Source organism: Accipiter gentilis, chromosome 2 (genome assembly GCF_929443795.1).
Source record: "Accipiter gentilis chromosome 2, bAccGen1.1, whole genome shotgun sequence".
In the NCBI taxonomy this organism is placed as follows: Eukaryota; Metazoa; Chordata; class Aves; order Accipitriformes; family Accipitridae; genus Astur; species Astur gentilis.
In genome coordinates this window covers 28,994,501-29,013,877 of record NC_064881.1, presented here as the reverse complement: position 1 = coordinate 29,013,877, position 19,377 = coordinate 28,994,501, and the positions used below count along the sequence as shown (strand labels likewise).

General features: G+C 46.1%; 2 protein-coding genes across 3 annotated transcripts in view; one reads left to right on the top strand and one right to left on the bottom strand.

Moving 5' to 3' along the window:
* The window catches only part of ESRP1 (epithelial splicing regulatory protein 1), a 33,689-nt gene extending 21,785 nt beyond the window's left edge, over positions 1-11,904 (bottom strand). Inside the window, exons 1-4 of the mRNA XM_049822299.1 lie at positions 11,524-11,904; positions 11,190-11,318; positions 10,173-10,286; positions 7,573-7,687 (exon numbers count right to left, since the gene is read on the bottom strand). Coding sequence (XP_049678256.1) covers positions 7,573-7,687; positions 10,173-10,286; positions 11,190-11,318; positions 11,524-11,655 — 490 coding nt within the window. The 5' untranslated portion in view covers positions 11,656-11,904. The remainder of the gene's footprint in view (positions 1-7,572; positions 7,688-10,172; positions 10,287-11,189; positions 11,319-11,523) is intronic.
* A 5,471-nt stretch (positions 11,905-17,375) lies between these two features.
* VIRMA (vir like m6A methyltransferase associated) overlaps positions 17,376-19,377 on the top strand; it is a 696,173-nt gene continuing 694,171 nt past the window's right edge. For both annotated transcript variants that reach the window (XR_007509260.1, XM_049826205.1), the window contains exon 1: positions 17,376-17,507. Coding sequence is in view for 1 of the 2 variants with exons in the window: in XM_049826205.1 (XP_049682162.1) it covers positions 17,445-17,507 (63 nt within the window). In the remaining variant the exon portion in view is untranslated. The remainder of the gene's footprint in view (positions 17,508-19,377) is intronic.

Here is a 19,377-nt window from a genome sequence, read left to right as displayed (position 1 = left end):
ATGCTGGAGTTAAGTCAATCATCACCAAACAGATCTCTAATTGGCTTCCTGCTAGAGCAACAAGCTTTCATGTTATCCTTGATGGTAAGTCACTTCTCAGGGGAAAATTTAATCCATTTTCCTGCTGGGATACATTAGCTGTTCTGCCTTGGCCTCTAACTACTGCCACCTGTGTGAGTGTGAGGTCACTCCAGAAAGTGTCTGGGGACATGAGACCCCATAATAAGGACATATATATATGTAAGTATATATAATATACCCATGAATTATGTATGTTTGACAGACAGATACACTTTTGCATGCAGAAGAGACTGGAGTTCTGTCCTCTTTAATTAACATCATCTTTAATCTCTAGGGGAAGATCTGGGGAAGGAAAAGCAAACCATGAACTAGAAGCTCCAGAAATAGGATATACCACATGCTTTCTGAACAAGTAAATCCCAAAGTAGAATAAATACCTTACTCAGCACTTTGACAAGATCCACAAACAGCACCTTGTCTAAACCTTGCCTATTAGAAGTTACAACCTGAGTTTTTCTCAAAATGCTTCTGCATAACAGTGTATCTGGTAAGAGTGCACCATTGTAAATAACCAAGGGACAAAACCGAGTGCCACAATCCCCATCTTTTTCAATCTGAAGAATTTTGGAATATGAGAGCAAGGATAAGCTCTCCTGCAACAGAGAGCAGGAAGTGTTCTGTCCTGGAAAGACAGGCTGTAGAATGACCAAAAACCCCATGTTCATAAAGGGAGTCTGATATAAATTGCACATCTTTTTCACACAACTTTAAACAGAGTTTACTATGGTATCTCTCCCGCTTCATGTCATATTTGCCCCTCTCTAACACCACGCTACAGGACTATAAGGTTACTTGCAACTCCATCATTATAAAGCAAATTTTTTAAGAGGTCTTTTTTACTCGCATCTTTGAGGAGTGTAGGGTAAAAAAAAAAAATCAACAAGGAACAGAACAAGAAGTGAAATATAAAGCAATCTGGGAATAGGACTTGCTTTTTTGACTTCTCTTATCACTCTGCATCGAGACTTTAGAGCAAAAGCGAGAGACTTCCTTAAAGACAACCTATCCTGGCATGTCAGTACAGCAATACAAGACACTCAAAACAAATACACCAATTGTTTGCCCACATCCCCAAAAAACCTACATTAGACACATTTCAAATGCTCAAAAGTCTACATTTTGCTGCTCAAAAGTTGCTTCTCAGTCCAAGATGGCAAGGTTCCTCCTAAAAGAAAAAAGAGCTTTCTCCACCTAGAGTTGAGCACATTTTGAGCTGGCAGATGCCTATATGAAGGGCAGGGGACAGAAGAACAACTTCTGTTAGAAACAGACACCACACACCTGCTTTGTCACACCATCTCATTAACAGCAGAGGCAGCACAAATTTCACTGCAAAATAAAGTCTTTCCTGCAAGTCACTCCTACAAAACAGGGTTTTTTAAATAGTTTTTGAAGTTTAACTGTTATCTTGCTGTAAGATGAAAAATAATTTCAACTGAATTAATGAACTCCTCTTCCACAGCAAGGAAAGGAAAGCTGCTGTGACACCACAATACACTTTGAGGCCAATTTGGAGTCTTTGTTGGTTTTAAGCATGCATTGGAGTATGGAAAGTGAGAGGATGGTGCTTAGTCTTACAGGAGCATTTGAAGTTTAAAGTGAATTATCATAGTTTAAAACCCAGAAAACTCAAACCAGTGATCCATCCCCTCCAACTCCTTTACTAAATACAGTTTGCTAGCCATTGCCATTACCCTTCCTGCTGGTACCTTCTTTGGAGTGAAGTAGTGAGAACATTAAATGGTTTTCTTAAAAACTAAGCTAAAAACCCTGAACGAGCCACATGCAACAAGCCCAAAGCACAATGTAAGAGACTATTAGTATTTATGACAAGAAACTTCTTCATTGCAGTATCTCTTCCTAAACTGTATACTCAAGCTCATCTCCTCCCTTGCCCCCTGGGGAAGGGGGGTTGAAAAGAAAAATAATCCACAGACTCCCTTGCAGACAGAGTGCCTAATCAGCACCACACAGATGTTTCTGGGCACCTCATGTATCAGAGCAGAGTGGTTCTCCTCCTTTTCCTGACACCCTTTCCCCTGAAGCATCTAACAGCTCCACACTGCACTTTCACAGAGTCTCTGCTGCCCATCCAGGGAACCAGAAGCTGCTGAAGATACAAGTATTGAAATCCTGGTTTTGCCTGACCATTTTTTTATAAATATTTTGGAAATATTACGTTTCCTCTGTCAGAGTCAAGAGAAATTGGGCAGGAGTTTTGATAGCTATTACAGCAGGGGACATGCACACACATGTGCACACACACACGCACTTGGCTGTTAGACTGCTGTCAAAACTGAAGAGACATTTCAGTATTTCCTTTTTGCAGAGCCAAAGATCCTCACAAGCAATCAGCTGCCGGAGAGGGGAATGCAGCAGTGTGAAGGCGCTGGGAATTTGAAGCAAGGCAATAACATAAGGAAAAACAAACAACTCCCCTATCCCATGTTCATTTTCTTCAGAAAACATTTTCATTGAAAATCTTGATCAACAGGAGATATAGTTCCTAAAAATGCTCTAGTGCCAACAGAAGCTGGTACCAGGTGTTCAGAAACAGGGAGTCAGCTGTGCCTAGGAACTCTAGATTAATATAAACACAGTGGGAGGGGAAGAAGAAAGTCATCAACATTAGCAGGACTGAGAAATCGCTCACACCTTCACCTCTGATTAGCTAGAAGCAAGGCTTTTAGGCAAGACTGGAGAAGAAAATTGATAGTTTTCTGCACATGTAAGGAGCATGTTAATAATAACATTAGTTAAGTGAAAACTTGAATTCTAAAGAACAAGACCTACTACATACAGATGGACTCCTATGAACAGAGGCACTAGAAATTATGGACACTTGGGAAAAAGCTGTTAATGGAATAGTCTTTATAAAACCCACCCCTTGCTCTGAGAAGGGATACAAGACCACACATGTGTTTGTGATATTTAAAGGTTGCCCCTCCTGGGCAATTGGAAAGAGTTGATTGCAGTGGGTAAATCCAGGTTCACATTTAAAGAAGTGTTAGAAAACAGACCTGGTTGTCTAGAGCTACTATATGCAATAGCATGGACACATTCTAAATGAAGCAACAGGCAAAAGACACTCCCAAACAACAAAGCAGGATGGGAAACAAGGAATTTCTTAATCTTGCTGCACAGCTGCAGTACCACCTCCTGCAACACTCAGCAAGTTAACAAAGGGGGTGGGAGGGAAGGCATATTCTATATCAGGGTTGCCTATATAATAAGGAAGAAATTCCTAGATCACTTCCTCAGATTCATCACCACAGCTTCACCCACTGCCAGTGCCCTCCAAGACTTCTTCCCTCCCACTGTCTCTTCCATTTCTCAGTCTCTCAACTTCTTTAACTATGGCAAAAGAAATACAGAACAACTGAGGTCTGAGATGACATGACATAAACTAGTATTGCAGTTGCATTCTGCACTGATCCTCTTACCCCTTTGTTCTGTTTTTAAGTCTCTTCAGGAAGAAGATTACACCTTTTTTAAGTACTACTTTGCATAAAAGTAAGCTGATGTTACCCAGTTCCTGGGTACTATCACAGGAAATACAAACAGCAATATACAAGATTCTCAGGTAATACCCAATAATGGGCTTTTTATTGCCAGAGTTAAGTACTATTGGTTATAACTGTGCTCCACATCTTGTTTTCAACACACCCAGGTCAAAAAAAAAACCCAAACCCCACCAAGTTTCAGTATTGCAGTATCCAGATTGTATCCAGCACATTAAGCAGGCTGTTCAGAAGTACACCTGTGTTTCTACAGACAATATCCAGCAGATACTTCTGGTAAGGAGTTACCCTCACAAACCCAGTTCAGAAGTGAGTGGAGCAAACCATGCACTGGAGGAAGCAAGAGCTATTTGCCATTTAATGGCTCCTGCACACCCAATCTTAAGGCAAAGGATGAGTCTTCTGTAGACTGAATATGAATAGTCATGCAAGCTTTGTTCACTCCACCCTGAAGGCACTCACAGTGGTGAAAACTGGCTCAGCAAGCTTTGCAAATCAAGTGCAGCAAGTATGGGAGGTACAGAGGGTGCAAGAACAACCCTCCTTCTTTTGTATACTTACACATGTTTAAAAAAAAAGATTTCAACAGACCCGAGTTCCTTTCTCTGCTGGAACATGATCGCTTCTCTCAAGTTTTTTGTTACTCGAAATTTCTCATAATTGCCCTGCTGTCACTACTCTTACACAATACTGACTAGAGAAAGTCTGCCAGAAGACTGTCTCCTACACCAAAAACCGTTTTAAGACTGTAAGTCAGGCAGCAGTAGCACTCAGAGATAACAGTTACAGCTAGTCTCAGTTTTTCCTCAATCCCTCGAATTTCATGGCAATTGTAACATTTCCTTACCTTGAATGAAAAGAAATCAGTGGCTGTTTGTACATCAAATTTATAATTTCTTGGGGGTGGGGAAGTGGTGAATGGAAAGCTTTCACCTGAGTGCTTGGATTTAGAATAGTTTCATTGCTGTACACAATTTCAAGTAGTTTGCTGAGACAATAAGTCCCCAAAGTACTTTCTAAAGGAAGAAAAACCCAGCCAATTGTTTGGTTTAATATCTCCATTCTCTTTTTCAAGGTTGTGCTTGCCTTGTCTGCAAGAAATACATAGCCAAGCACCAACTACCCAGCCTGTTATACACTGGAATATGCATCTTGAATGACTGTGCAGTAGGAAGTTCTCCCCTGACTGTTGGGAACAATAGAGTACATTCCATTTGCCTGTAACTTGTTGTTTAATCAAATGTTAGTAATCAAAATAAAATCTTTGAATAATCCTAATACTTTAAGTGACTGTACAATAATACCCAGCTTTCCCCCAACTCCTTCGTATCACGTATGTTTCCTCTCACTGATCACAACCAACTTGCACACAGGTAAATGGAGATGTAAGTACCTGAATGGATGTGCCCCCCACCCAAATCATTCTAGTCCTGCTCCTACCAGTGTGTAAATGCAGGTCTTCTGCATATCTAGTCAGTACCCTACCCCTAAAGCAAAACCTTCTATCCCCACCAAATGCCAGCAGACCTGTCCCAATATAGTTTGGGTAGCACAAATCATGGAAGATTCCCCTCATGAAGCCCCTTTAGCTATGGGGTGGAAGATCTGCACTTTCTACAACAATAAGAAGAGCTTGGTCAGATTCTGTGCACTAATCTGTAGCTTCATTTCAACCTACTTTTTTTAAAAAAATTTTTTTTTGGTCCCCCTCCCCAGCATACCCACTTCAAATCCAAGTTACTTTTCATTTAGACATTTTTCTTTTCTTTGCTACATAACTGTCTAAGGAAGAAAGTAGCTGTCCCGCTTACATGAAAGGAAAAACAAAATCTCTGCACAAAACTGTTTGAACTAGTCTTTAAACTTAGCACCTGCTTCAGCAATTTATTTTTTTTTTTATCCCAAGCATTATATGCATGTCCAGACTCTCCAAGTGCAATTAACTTACACAGCTTCTGACCCTAGGGAGATTAAGTTGATACATTTCAGCAAGGTGAGGAGAAAGTTATCATATTTGTCAATAAAAGGAAAACAAATATTATCTTTTTGGTCTCTGCATCCTCTGCCCTCAGCACCCTCAAGCAATATAGGGCAGAAACAGTTAATTTCAGCCATGTTGCATAAACATAGCAAGTTTACAAATAAGAGCATCAGCAGTTACAAAAGACAACAAACTACAAAGATTAATACAGAACCAGAATGAAGTTATTTAGGTTTATATACACCTTAAGAAGCACATCAGATCCAGAATTCAGACTCAAGCTGAGAGCATTTGGATAGAGTAACCGAGCTTCTAGAACGTTGAGGAAATACTGTTGGCAACTGCCAAAACCACCCTCGGATGATACTGACTCTTTAGGGGCTTCCCGACAGTCAGGTCATGCAGGGTGGTCTGCTCCCCTCTCCCAGCAGGCAGGGAGTACCCAGTCTGTCACTGTGCCTTAGCTGCCCAGTGACACTCCAGGTGCCTACAGTCATATGACTATTTCCACAGTGGCAAGACATACACCAGACATTCACACAAGGACAAAACAAAGGCATCTCTCCAAAACAGCCAAAGTAGCTCATTGTCTTTAACTTCTCTATCTCACATCAAAGCATTCCTAAACAATGTATTAAGTTTTGGACCATACCTTTAAGAACTCTCCATCATCCACCTTCTAGACTATGCAACACAAGCATTTATTTCACTTTTCTACACAAAAATTTCACACTCCTACAGTAAGCATACCGCTTTGCTTCAGAGTAGGGGGAAAAGTGATTTCTGCCTCTTCACTAGGGGAGATTAATCTTAATTTGCAGATGACAAAGCATATCAGACAGCCTCCAGTATTCAACCTTATGGTTAAACACAAAAAAATCCACACATACATAGATATTTTATGGCCCCAGACGCAGGTACAAAGCCCAGGTGATGCTAGTCCTGCAGTGAAAGGCCAAAACAATTCAGAAGCCACAGGCTTTTGAGTCTGAAAAATACCAGCTCTTAATGGCAACCATTCTATGGACACAATAAGGTAGTCAGAGAAAAAAGTTATTGGAAACAACAGCAACAAAACCCAATGAAAATATAAAAAGAGTACTCTCAAAGTCTTTTATCCTTCCTCCCTAGCTAGCTTTTGTGGTCACTGCTTCAATAGGTCAGTAGGGAAGTCAAGTGTTTTCCATGTCCAAGAGTATGTTTGATATAAGGACTGGAGCCTGCAGCAAGAGGGGAGCCTGCCAGATAAGCAAGGAGGAAGGTACAGCCAAGTCATTTACAGCCCCAGTTTCGGCTCTGGTGATTGTACATGGCACGCAAACAAAACCAAGCTAAGACTAGTAAAGAGCCAGAAAGGACTAGCTTAGAGACCACTTAAAATTATTCAGAATGTAATTTTAGACATCCCTGTCACTGGAAATGGAAACATGTTACTGACTGCATCTTATTGCCAGCCCAGCCTCACCTTGCTAGGTGTAACACATACAACTTCCACGAGACTGAATATCACGTGCCAACAGCATCCCTGCCTTTGGTTTAATCCCGAATCAAATATTCACTACAAATTCACATCAAGAATAACTGTTTCCCCTCCTAAAAATTAAGATGTCTCCCAGCATTCACTCTTGCCTAAAAATAAAATAAAAATCTAACTGATGCAACAAGCAGCCTCACAACTTTAACATTAGGATTCATGTCAGCATTTGAACACATGTGCCAGTTACACTAAACTGTGAAGTTTAAAGAGACAAAACTATAAAGGTAGTAAAGAAAATGTACAGAAATCAAGAAGAAATACAGGATTTTCCCCATGGAAGCATGCATATGTTTTTATCTTTATCTTTGTGAGAAAGCTCAGTACTGCTCCAAGTCACTCATTAAAGTTATACCACCCCTAAACATGTGTTGCAAGCATTACTCACCCATCTCTGTCCTAAAATTCAGCCAAAGCTGTAACAGCAGTAGACACCATCACTGTTAAAAGGATACATTCTGTCATGGCCGCCACATCGAGTTTGCTAAGGTCAGGTGAGCCAGGGCAACACTTCTTGAACTCTTTCCGCAAGTCAAAAAAGGAGTAGAAGCATTCAGGCAGTAAAATATTCTGTAAAAGGACAAAGTAACTACTGTCAGCTAGTGTAAGTTCAATCTATTTTGTCTTTAGATACCAAACTTTCTAACAATTTCCTTATAATGGGTAGGAAACATAAACAGCCTTTGCTACAGAGAAACTCACGTAGCTCTTCTTAGCCACATTAATATGTTTATAAACTTTTTTGCTTAAGCAGCTTCCTCTCTCTGTGGTTTAAAAAGAGAAATGTGTTTTTTTTACTAGAGAAACATTTGCTATCATTACTAGTGTCTCAAATCCAATATATACATATGAGAGCAAATGCCTGCTATTGCAACATTTATCATCAATTCTTTATTCTAATTTTAACTGTTTTGGTTTATAGACAAGGCCGAGTTTTCAGAGAGTAGTCACACTTCAAATATTTATTCCCTAAAAACAAACACACACCCCCCGAAGAAAAAACAACAAAAACCCCAACTGTGTGCAGGCAAGGGTTTGATACGGTACAGAGGTTGTCAATCTACGAGTCTATGCGCGGCAATTGCTTTAATTGCAGCATATGAAGCCAGGACCAAGTTATGTAGCCCACTGAAAGTCAATAAAAACCCTTTTCACTCCACCACTACATCTACCACATGCTTTTAATTTTTTTGGGGGTAGGAAGAAGACGACGTGGAGAAGACTTGCAGGGAAGCTGTTTAAACCAACACAACCCCCCTACTCCTTTAGTTAGCTCTTCACCCCAGAGCTTCCCCACAGACACAATACCTTGTATTCCACTTAGCTGTTTGTTGCCTGCACTGCCCCTCTAGACCAAATGTAAGGTGTTTCTGTGATTTAACAACTAGTTAGCATCTTGGCATTATAAGAGAATGACAGGATATGTGAAAGCACATTTAGGGATCCTGAAGAAAAAAAGTTTAGGCTCTAAAACAAGTTCTGCTTCGAGAACATTAGAGCTTATCTTAGCATATGGACAGGTGCATTAGGCAAACGATACTCTTTAAAGACAAACTTAGGAAAATACAGGTGTGCTTGCCAAGACTTCCTGCTCTAGTTTTAGCATGGCTATTTTTCTTCCTTGATGAGAGATCAGATTCTGTACTTCACTGACATTCAGTTGGAACAGTTGATACCAATTCATTCTCCAAATACCATGAGCTGCTAGATTGGTTCAGACTGGGCATCTTAAAAAAAAATATATATTCTCAAGAGCCTAGTGATTTCTGCCTATCTGGATTTTAGCAATTCCTCCAGCCCCACCTCAGGATCAGAGTATGCAAAGAACTGTTACAGGTCTTATAAGCATCTGGTTTACTTCATCTATAGGCAGCACAGAGCAGATTTAAACGAATAATTTTTAACAAAAGAGCAACACAAGATTTTGATGAAGATTTGATTCCTATCAGTAACCCTGTGATGATATAGAAAAAGGATGCCTATCCCTGACAAACTTGTATAATCATAGGAGTTGTCCCTTCTTTTGTCCATGTAATTTAACTGCATGGAAAGACTAACTGTATAAAACACATACCCATTACAAGCGAGAAGAAAATCTGTCAAAAATGCATTTCCACATTTTCTCACATTATACCCCAAGACAAGTTACATATATAGGGAGTATCTCTTAACTATGAATCAGTCTCACTGTTTCTTTTCTAAACCTTTAAAGGTATAAATACTTAGAGCACCAACAAGTATTAAAACCAAACTCATCCAATATCAGTTTTGTAACAGCACAGACTGGCAGCAGTACACCTTCAAAGATGAAGCAGCAAACTGATGGGCACAGAGATCAGTTGCAAAGAGAGGAGCAGAACAGCTCAGAGCAATGCATGTTCATAGCAAACCACAAAATGAGTTGTTATTAATATTGAAGCAGTTATTTCAGGACTAAAGACCTGGCATATTGCTGCAACCCTATCACTAATGAAAAGTAGGCAGGTCGTCATAACACTGTTAGTGATTTGGCAACTCTGAAGTTATAGAAAACTCTAGACTATGGGACTAGTCATCACTCACAGCCTGCCTCAAACTACTGTTCAGCTTCTTACAAATGCAAGCACCACCCTCAGAGCATCAACTGAATACGCGAGGATTGAAAGTTGCCGAAGCCAAAGGTGAATGTAAAATTTCAAAAGACAGTTTATGATTAAGGTGGTTAACTATTTGGCAACACTTCCAAATTCCCACTTGTTAACCCATTGTAGCTTCTACAGCTGTAGGAGCTAGAAGTACTATGTCAATGCATTGCTCCTTTCTCAAACACTTAACTCCAGAAAAATCTTTCTCCTGATTTACCTTAAAAAGGCATCTATCTCAGGGCTACATAAGCACAGGGCATTGTCTATGCCTTCCACATGGACAGGCTCTTTAGTCTGGTAAGCATATTAACACGAGTAATGTTTGTGCTAGGGTGGCATGGAGGCACACTCATAGTAAAGAGAAGTTGATCAGTTTTGCAAGAAATCACATAAAGCACAGTAAGAGTCAAACTTAAGCTACAGCTACATACCTTTTTGGAAGCTTCAGGGTGCAGAACCTGCCTGATGTGCAACTGTCCATCAGTACAGAAACAAAAGGAAGTACCTACACCGATGTTCAGCTCATTGCTCACGGACTGATTAAACTGAAAGCAGGAACAACAAAAAACCATACATGTAAAAAAGATCAGGGTGGCTGCACTAGACAGCATCATCAGTTGGTAACATGTTATTCCTGAGCAGCAGGAACATGGAGCTGGAGTTCCTTTCTGTGTAAGCCTAGTCCTTCACTTCTGTAGATCCATTTCTTACTAGCTAAGCGCATAACTTTCATTATAACTATCTTCACAAGGAAATTGCCCCTTTCCGCCCCCCCCCCCCCCGCCCCCCCCTTCTAGTGAGATGTGGCCACACAGACCATCCACATCACAGAAAAAAAAATAATCCTTTTCTAGGAGCATTTGCAAGAGCACTGCAAGGCAAGGAGATGTAAAGCTGGTTGCAGAGAGCTGAGGGAGTGCCAGGGCAGAAGAGTCTTTCAGACAGGGCACTCGGCATGTTGGAAAGGAGACAGGCTTTCAGCCCTACCCTCAGTGAGAATCACACACACCTCCCTGTTTATCTAGGGCCTTCAGCACTGTCTCCTTCCCAGCACTGATGAGCCACCACAAGCCTTAACAGGGCCTGCCACCACCCAGCCTTTTCATCAGGCACCTAAACTTGGCCTCTTCCAGCACTGATTAGGGCTCACTCTCAGCTGAGACTCAGGGTCCAGCACGGCAGAAGACCAGGGAAGGGGGGTGCTTGACCCCGACCTTCCTCTCTTGGGATTTGGTCCCTCCCAATGTGAATGAGCAAAAGGCAAGGGAGAAACGCCCACAAAGCCCACCACAGACCAGGCTGCCTGGCCCACACGTGTCTGCGGTGCCCCTGTGCCAGGCTCCACTGCCCCAGTGGTGGAGGGGATAAATGGATGATAACACTGCCTCTACCCCACCGGGGAGCCCCCGTGGGAGACCGGCACCCCGCAGCCGGTTACAGGGCATCACCTGTCTCAATGCCTGCTCCAGCGGTGGAGCCAGCGCCAGGCTCTCCACATCCACCTGGGTGGTCTCCTGGCACTCAGCCGTCAGCTCCGGGTGGTCAGGCCGGACCAGCAGGTCATGTAGGTGCCCCAGCTCCGGAGAAAGCAGAGGAGGGGTGAGTCAGCTCCCCGGGCTGGAGGTCCCCACCTGCAGCACCGGCCGCTGCCCTCCACCAGAGCCTGCTCCAGCCTGAGGCACCCACCGCCAGCCCAGCACTGGGGCCACCCTGCCTGTACCCAGCACGGCAGGGGCCAAGGGGAGCAGCAGGTCGGGGTGCTCCCCGCTCGGGGGAAAATACCTCCTTACTCCTCAGGTCGACCACTTTCCACAGGAGCTGGAGCAGCTCTCGCTCATCCGAGCCCAGCCTTGCCCCGTTGGTGCCCGCCGTGGTCACGAAGAGGATCACCAGGTAGTCGGGAGACGCCGTCATGGTGCCACTGAGCCAGCGGAAAGGATACAAAGGGGAGGGAGGAAAGGAAAAAAGGGGAAAGGGGAAAAAAAAAAAAAAAAAAAGGCAAAAAAAAAAAGCAGCGAGCGAGCAAAAGGGGAAAGGAAGGGGGGAGAGAAGAGGCCAGAAACTTTTCCTGCCCGAGGCGCTTCCAAGCGAGACCCACGCGGCGGAGCCCCCACCTGCAGCCTCGCTCCCCGAGGACCCGGCGCGGGGGAGGCGCAGGCTATCCCCCCCCCTTTCCCCGGGGCGGGCGGCGGCCGCTCCCACGCCGGCTGCACCCCTGGGAAGCGCGCAATGGCTGCGGGCTTTTCTGCGCGGGGCCGCGGCCCTACCTGCCCACCCCCGCCCCACGTGGTGCAGGTAGCACACACCTGGCGCCGCCCGCCCATTGGCCCCGCCGAGCGGGGACGTGGCAAGCGCGGGGCGGGCGGGGGTCTGCGATTGCGGGCGGGGCGCCCAGCGCGGGGCCGGGGCTGCGGGCCGGGTGCGGGGGGGGGGGGGGGGGGGGGTGTTGTCGCAGCGGCGGGCGAGCTGTGTCCGCAGCCGCGCCGGGCCTCCGGAGGAGCCCGAGCGCGCGCCGACGGCGGCCCGGACCCTGCCGGGCTGCGCCTCCCGCCGTCGGGGCGCGCTGCCCGGGAAGGTGCGACTGCTCTCCGACGGGGCGGCGGAGGGGAGCGGGAGCGGGCCCGGGCGGGGCCGCCCGCTCCTGCCGGGACGTGTGCCCGCTCCTGCGTCGCCGGGCAGCCCGCGGCCACCTCCGCCTGGACGGAAGCGGAGGGCAGACGGCCACGCCGCCCTCGGCCGCCGCGGCCCGGCCGTGCCAGGGGGCACGGGGGCGTTGTGCGGGCCGGGCGCCGCCGGGAGCAGGGCTCCTGCCGAGAGGGCCGGGCGGGCTCGGGGCGGCCGCGCTCCAGGCAAGCGGCGTGGCGGCCTCTGCACCGGCCCGGCCCGGCGGGTCTGGTCGAGCGTGAGGAGCTGGGCGGTGGGGGGGTCGCAGCCTTCCCGCGGTGAGCTGTGGCGGTTTTGGTCCTCGTGGCGGCAACCCCGCTTCTGGTGATCTTTGTCGCGCCGTGAAATTTATGTTTCAAACGCGTATTGCTCAAAACCTGGGGTTTTTTTTCAGGACGAGTAACCGGAAAGGTCGCTGAATGTAGGGTAAACAAGTAACACCAACTTTCATCCTGTAGCACACCCGGTTCTTTAAGACCCCAGTTGTGTATTTCCGACTTCATCGTGATGCTGCTTCTCTGAATTTTCACTGAGGTGATGGTGCACGTGATGCTCTTCTCCATCGCCATTCCTTGCGCTGGTGCCGGTTCACAGCTGGCGCCATCTTTTACTAACGCGTACACATTTGTCTGTTTGGCAGGAAGGGAGAGGATGTGCTGCACAAGCGCTGGGGATCCCGTCGGCCACTGACTAGTCCACACAGTGCCCAGCACCCTTGTCCTGCCCCGCCGCAGTCCGGTGCAGCATGGTTCTCCTTGCAGGGACCGCCACCAAATTCCTGCTTGGTAGTTTATGTGCTTCCACAGATAGCCTTTGCGTGAGGGAGGGCGGCTGGCGTAATTTTCTCCCTTTTTGGTATAAGATTTCGAAAATGGCATTCACTGATAGCAGATGATCTTTACGGTCCCTTCCAACCCAAACCGTTCTATGATTCTATGCTGCAATTTGAGGGGTAAAATTAATTCCTCCGTTTTTTAAAAGCAGTACCTGAAATTGGCCACATGAATCCAGCATCAGGAAACACCCAAGCTAATCGTGCCCCTTTTGTCAGAGGGTTAGAGTGCCTGGTTTTCTTTGTGCATTTGTCTTCCGACTTTCTGATGTATTGAGTAAATCATACGTGAAGCAGAGCGCTGGGGTGTGTGTCCTCAGCGGTGGCTGCAGCTGATCTGTACTCAACATCTGAAGAGTACGGTTGGTCCTCACACAGGGAGTTTGCTTTGTGACCTTTGCCTAGCCTGCAGCAGAGAGATTCAATGGCACAGAGGATTTCTTTGCACAGATTCCCTTTCAGGTCTTAGTTTAGTGCAACTTGTTCTTAAAAAAACCTTCATACTTCAGTAAAAGAGTCCCGAAGTACATTTCTGAAATGACTTCACATTGGAGCATGCCAGATAGATAGTGCTTGCTTGGTTAGCTGGTCGTCTTTCAGTGAAACTTAACTATCCATTCTAGATGGTTTCCTTCCCAATGCCTGCTTGGCTTTTGAGATGCAACCCTTGCCTTTGTGAGAACAATTTTTGGATGGATACTTCCTCCTTTACTTGTGATTTGTTGTGTTCTGGCTTATGCATTTCTTTTTTTCTTCCCTCTTACGCCTTATTGTCTCGTCCCATCTTGTCTCTTTCCATCTAGGAGCATCAGACTCCCCAGCCTATTGCCACAGCAGGCTGCCATTACGTATAGTAACCCCTTTCATAGGTTAAGCTGTACCCTAAAAGTATTTTTAATTCCCATAAAACCCTTTTGGGTTCTTGATTAATCTGTGTTTTATTTATTTATTTATTTTGGAAGCCGCTTGCTGCTAATTGCTATTGTAGTGCCATTACCCTTTATTTTTCTCTTTCTTGGGTAACACATTCCCTAAAATGCCTGTTTTCCAGCCACAGTTCCCATTCCACCCTCTTTCTTTCATGCCAGCAGTATCTGGTCTGACAACATGCACCAGTTGTTCAGGTTCCTCTGTTGCGTTGCCCAGGCTCCTGGCATTTGTGTACTCCCACTCCAGTTGCTTCTCCCTGGCTGTTCATTATCCCTGGGCCTGGTTAAGCATAGTCTTTGCATGAAGTGTCACCGTCCAGATGACATCAGTGTTGTTACCTACAGGAATGTACTAGGGCACTTTGGGGCACGACGACCTCTCAAGGCTCCTCCCAGCACCTTGTAGCTGTATTTCTCTCCTCTGATATTCCTTCTCTTTCCCGCCTGCTGTCCATCTGTCTGATTTCCAGCCCCTTTGCTAATCTCAGTGTAACTGTTTCTCTGTCTTTTTTGTATTAGTTCTGGTCTCCTGCCACATGTCCTTTCATGCCACTTTCTGTTTCAGCACATTTCTGAAACTACTCACACCTTCCTTCGTGCCAAGGGGCTGGTGTTAATACCATCCCCTGACCACGGCAAGAGACCTACATGCCCTCTTATTTACTTTCCCCGTGTTCCTGAAGTTTCTTCCTCTCACCCATTGACCCCCTTCTTCCCAGTTTATTTTGAACAAAACTGTGACATTGCACATCTTACTGTCTCCAGGTTTTTCCTGCAAGTTCTGTGTCTCCCACCCTGCTTTATTCCTCTATAGGAGGGTCTTCAATTCACCCCAATACCACCTGCAACTGTTATCCTTTCCCATGCAGACCTTTGGTCCGTACCAGGTCTCCTACCTGTATCACTCTTCCCCATCAGTGCTCATGTTTTCTTTCAGAATATCAACTTTTTCCTACAGGAATGGGAGAATTGGCAGAGCTGTATTGTTTTGTTGGAATGTGTCAATGGTTACCACCAACTGTTTTTTTTAATCCCTGTAAGATAATTGCTGCTGCTAACCAAATTCTGTTTTCTCCACTTTCATCAGTCAAAAAATAACTCTCAATACCCAAATCATTCCCTGAAATCATGCAACTGGGTGTGACATTCAAACACTGCTCCTTTACCTTGCAGCAAAGAAATGCCACTGACTTGTAAGCCCAGCCATGTGCTGAGATCAATGACATTACACTCAGAGCTGTCTGAATTGAATCCTGCAAAGCTAATTCTTCTCACATCCAGAGCCACAGATGTTATGGGCAGCAAGGGAGTCACTGCAGATAAAAACGCAGGGCTGGAATTCCCCTGCCAGTTACAGAAACTACTCGCGCTAGCTGACCTGGTTGCAATACTGTTCCAGGCTGTCCCAGGAGAAAAGCCATCTGACTGGGACCGCGCTCTTCCAGCACAATGGTACGCGTGACAATGCCCATGTTTGGTGTATATCTGCAAAGCTACTTTCCTGTAGAAGTCTCCAAAGAGCCCATAAACATAACCAAAATAAGCCATGGCAAGTGTCACTAGCAGCTGTGAGGCATTGTGCTACTTCAGCAAAATACATATAAAGATTTTTGGTTTTCTACATAAAAAAATTATATTAAACTTCAGGAGTTTAGATTTCTTTATCCATCAGGACAAGAGAGGGTCCCCACTCGGGACAAGAATGAAGGTTGGCAAATCTGCCAGCATGGCCAAGGAGGCCCCTTGATTCTCAAATTCTGAAATGTTTCTGTGAAGGGATTTGCAGTATTTTAACTCTATCTGTTGAAATAGTATGAGGAGGCAGTACCATGTTTTCAGTGGATTCGGAAGCAATGCCAGTCGATGAGTCTTCCTGCACTGCCACAAAACACCTCTTCAGGTGTGCCGATAAAACTGGTTGTGGAACTACGCGTTGTGGCCCAGCTCCCCAACATGTGGTGTGGGGAGAGGAACTTCCTGAGCTAGTTTCACCACTGAAAATGGATATATCGAACCACAGCCTTGTTTAAACTGATGCAACATTTTCACATAAAGTCCAACCTAGAGGACTGCCAGTCCTGGTGCAAGTGAAACTGTGGAGCACTGAGAGAGCAGCAAGCTTAGCTAACAACAAAAAAAAAATAAAAAAAAATAGGGACTCGCCAATTCCTGGTGTGCACACAAACCAGCTTATTTCATTAAGAAGCTGTTCCAGAAACAAGACGCAGATAATAAGGTGTAATTATCACCGTTAAGGAAAGTGCAGGTATGTGGCTGAGGCTCCAGTCAGCAGTTCAGAGACGTTACGCATCCTTCTCTAGACTTCCTCTAAAGACACATGGCGCAGTTTTGCAGTTACAGATGTAGAACTTGTACACAAAACTTGTGTAACCACACACACCGCTTGCGTAAGATTAGTTCCACATCATTCTCCCGGCCACGGGCTGACTTCGGCTTCGTGGCGTCCCTAATGCGCATGCAACTTGGTTGCTGTTGCAGAAGGGCATTGGATGCTAAACAAGAACGTCAGGAGCTGCAGAAAAGTTACAAGGAATTGTTCTACACGTACTTGCGAGATGCTATGATCTCTTACATCCGCAGAGGGTTAGTTTTAAATGCGGAAAGGCTGCAAAGGAAATTTCTCAAGCAGGACTGAATTTAGTCAGTGCTGAGCCGGAGCTGAATCTTGTGAAACCAAGCAGAAGCAAGGCTTGGAGCGGTCGGCAGTGGCGCCCAGCCAAATTCAGGGCGATGCTCGCCGAGCTGGGTCTCTGGAGAGCAGGGGCACCGCCCGAGGGCACCAGCCCCCTGCTCACAAGCTCAACCTCCAGCCACGAGTGCCGCGACGGCGACCCGGCTCCCAGCTCTCCCTCAGCTGCCTCCAGCGGGCAGCCACCGCTGAGGGGAAAGCCCGGCCGGCCTCCCCGCTCTCCGTCCCCCAGCCTTTGCCCTGCTCCAGTACGCTCGGCAGCGCCACGAGTGACCCCGCACCTCTCCCGGGCTGGGGAGCAGCGGGGGCGGCGGGTCTGCGGCCTCGCCCGCCGGGAGCGCCGCGCCGGAGACCGGCCACGGCCGCCGCCGGCCCCGCCTCTGCCTCCCCTCACGGCGCTGAGGGCGGTGGCTCCCGCGCGGGCGGGGCAACGGTCGCCGCCCGCCTCGACCCGCCCCTCGCCGCCGCCCCGCCCCCTCGCCGCCGCCCCGCCCGCTCCCGGACACGGCGGCAGCCCGGAAGCGGTCGCGCTGCCGCCCGGAAGCTCTTCCCCCTCGGCTGAGCCAAGATGGCGGTGGACACCGCAACCGAGCTGCTGTTTTTAGATACGTTCAAGCACCAGAGCGCGGAGGTAACGCGGCGGGGGCGTTGGGGTCGCCGCTCTCACCCTCGTCTTCCTTCTTCTTGGCTGCTGCCGGCGGCCTCCTGCCCGCCCCGGGGCCTCCCCGGGCCGCGGCGGCTGCGGGGCACGGGGCGCCGCTGGGGCGAGCGGGGCTGGTGTAGGCCCCGGCAGTGGCAGGGGGCTAAGGGAGGGTACGGCGGTGGGAGAGGAGCGAAGATTTAGAGGTAATGGGGGGGAGAGTCTAGTGGGAAACAACGAGAGTAAAACCGATTTGAGAAGGCCTTCAGGGAGGAGGTCGGGGAGAGGGCCGTACCCGGCCACTGGTGAGATGCCTAATGCTTTTTTATAGCTGCTGAGGAGGAACATTTGTTTGTGGGTAAGATATTTCCTTAGATTCATGCAGCCTGCATGCGTCGTGAACAAAAGGAATGTTTCAGCCTTGCTTTAGCAGTGGGAGATCGTGCCAATATTCTGCTTTAAGGCTGCTGGATCCTGAGCATCTTTGAGGCTGCTTGTGTAGCAGCAGGTTTGCCCAGGGCTCAGTCCATTGTGCTGTTCAGGGAGGAAGAAGGGGACCATCAGGGAAAACAAAAAGTGTAGTGTAACATGACAAAGATGTTATGGAATCATGGAATATCTCAACTATGTTTATGGATAAGCGTTAAGGGAAAAAAAAAAAGTATTTTGAGCTGATGCTGCAATTAAAAACAAAAAGGAAGTTATTCTGGAGTCCTTTCTAGCTACCAGGATCAGAGACCCACGTGTATTTTTCATTCTACTATTTAAGACAATATTAGGCAGGAGATGCTAGCCACTCCTGTTCCTCTCCAGGACGGTATATTCTCTTACTCAACATTTTTAATTGTCTATAATGCTTTCTGGCACCTTCATTCTTGCCAGTGATATTTTCCAAACCTAAACCATACTGCATTTTTATTAAATAAAAAAACAAAACGTGTTTTACATGTTGCAGAAAAGTGTTCTTTATGTTATCCTAATTCTTCAGCTAAATGGATCATGAGTCTTGCCTTGGAACTTGCAGTTCTTGAAAAGTACTGCTGAGTTTTGTAATAAAATTATTTATTTGGCTTAGCTATGAAGTTTAACATGTGTTGACCAGTTCTATTGTACGGGGTTTTTTTTAAATGTTTTGGAGGGAACGTGGATTGGATTCACTTGCCATCCTGATAATATTGATGCGTGGCTGTCAGGGCATAATCCCATATCATTTAAGCAGGAATTTGTCTGTCTTTGGGCAGTGCTGCTGGGGATGCAGCCTCCTCAGCAGCAGCCTTCTCTTCAGAAATCTGAGTCTCTCACATGACACTACACCTTTTATAAAGGCAAAGCAACTCGCTCCTTGCAGGCTACAGTCACCTTGTTCTTGTTAAGAAAGCTTTGCTCCCTGTCATAGCAGGGTTCCTTTTGTTCTACCATCCTGCTTGTAATGCATCAGCCCACAGGGCACGATGTTGTATTTGTGAGCTAAAGGATGTATGCATAGATTTCTTATTAAATGACAGTAATATGTGCCCAAAAGCACACACTTCAGTATTGTTTAAAAAACTTGTGACTATTTCTGTGTTTATTAGTTTTCTAAAAATCTGAGTACTTTCTTGCCTTATGCTGGTAATTTTGGGGTGTCTTTTGCTTTCTGATTGTGATGAAAGTTTGTTGTGGTGTAACCCCAGCTGGCAACTAAGCACCACACAGATGCTTGCTCCCCCCCTCGCAGTGGGATGGGGGAGAGAATTGGAAAGAAAAAAAAAAAAAGTAAAACTCATGGGTTGAGATAAAGACACTTTAATAGGACAGAAAAGGAAGAAAATAATAATACTGGTCGTAATAATAATAATGATAAGAATAACAACAACAATAA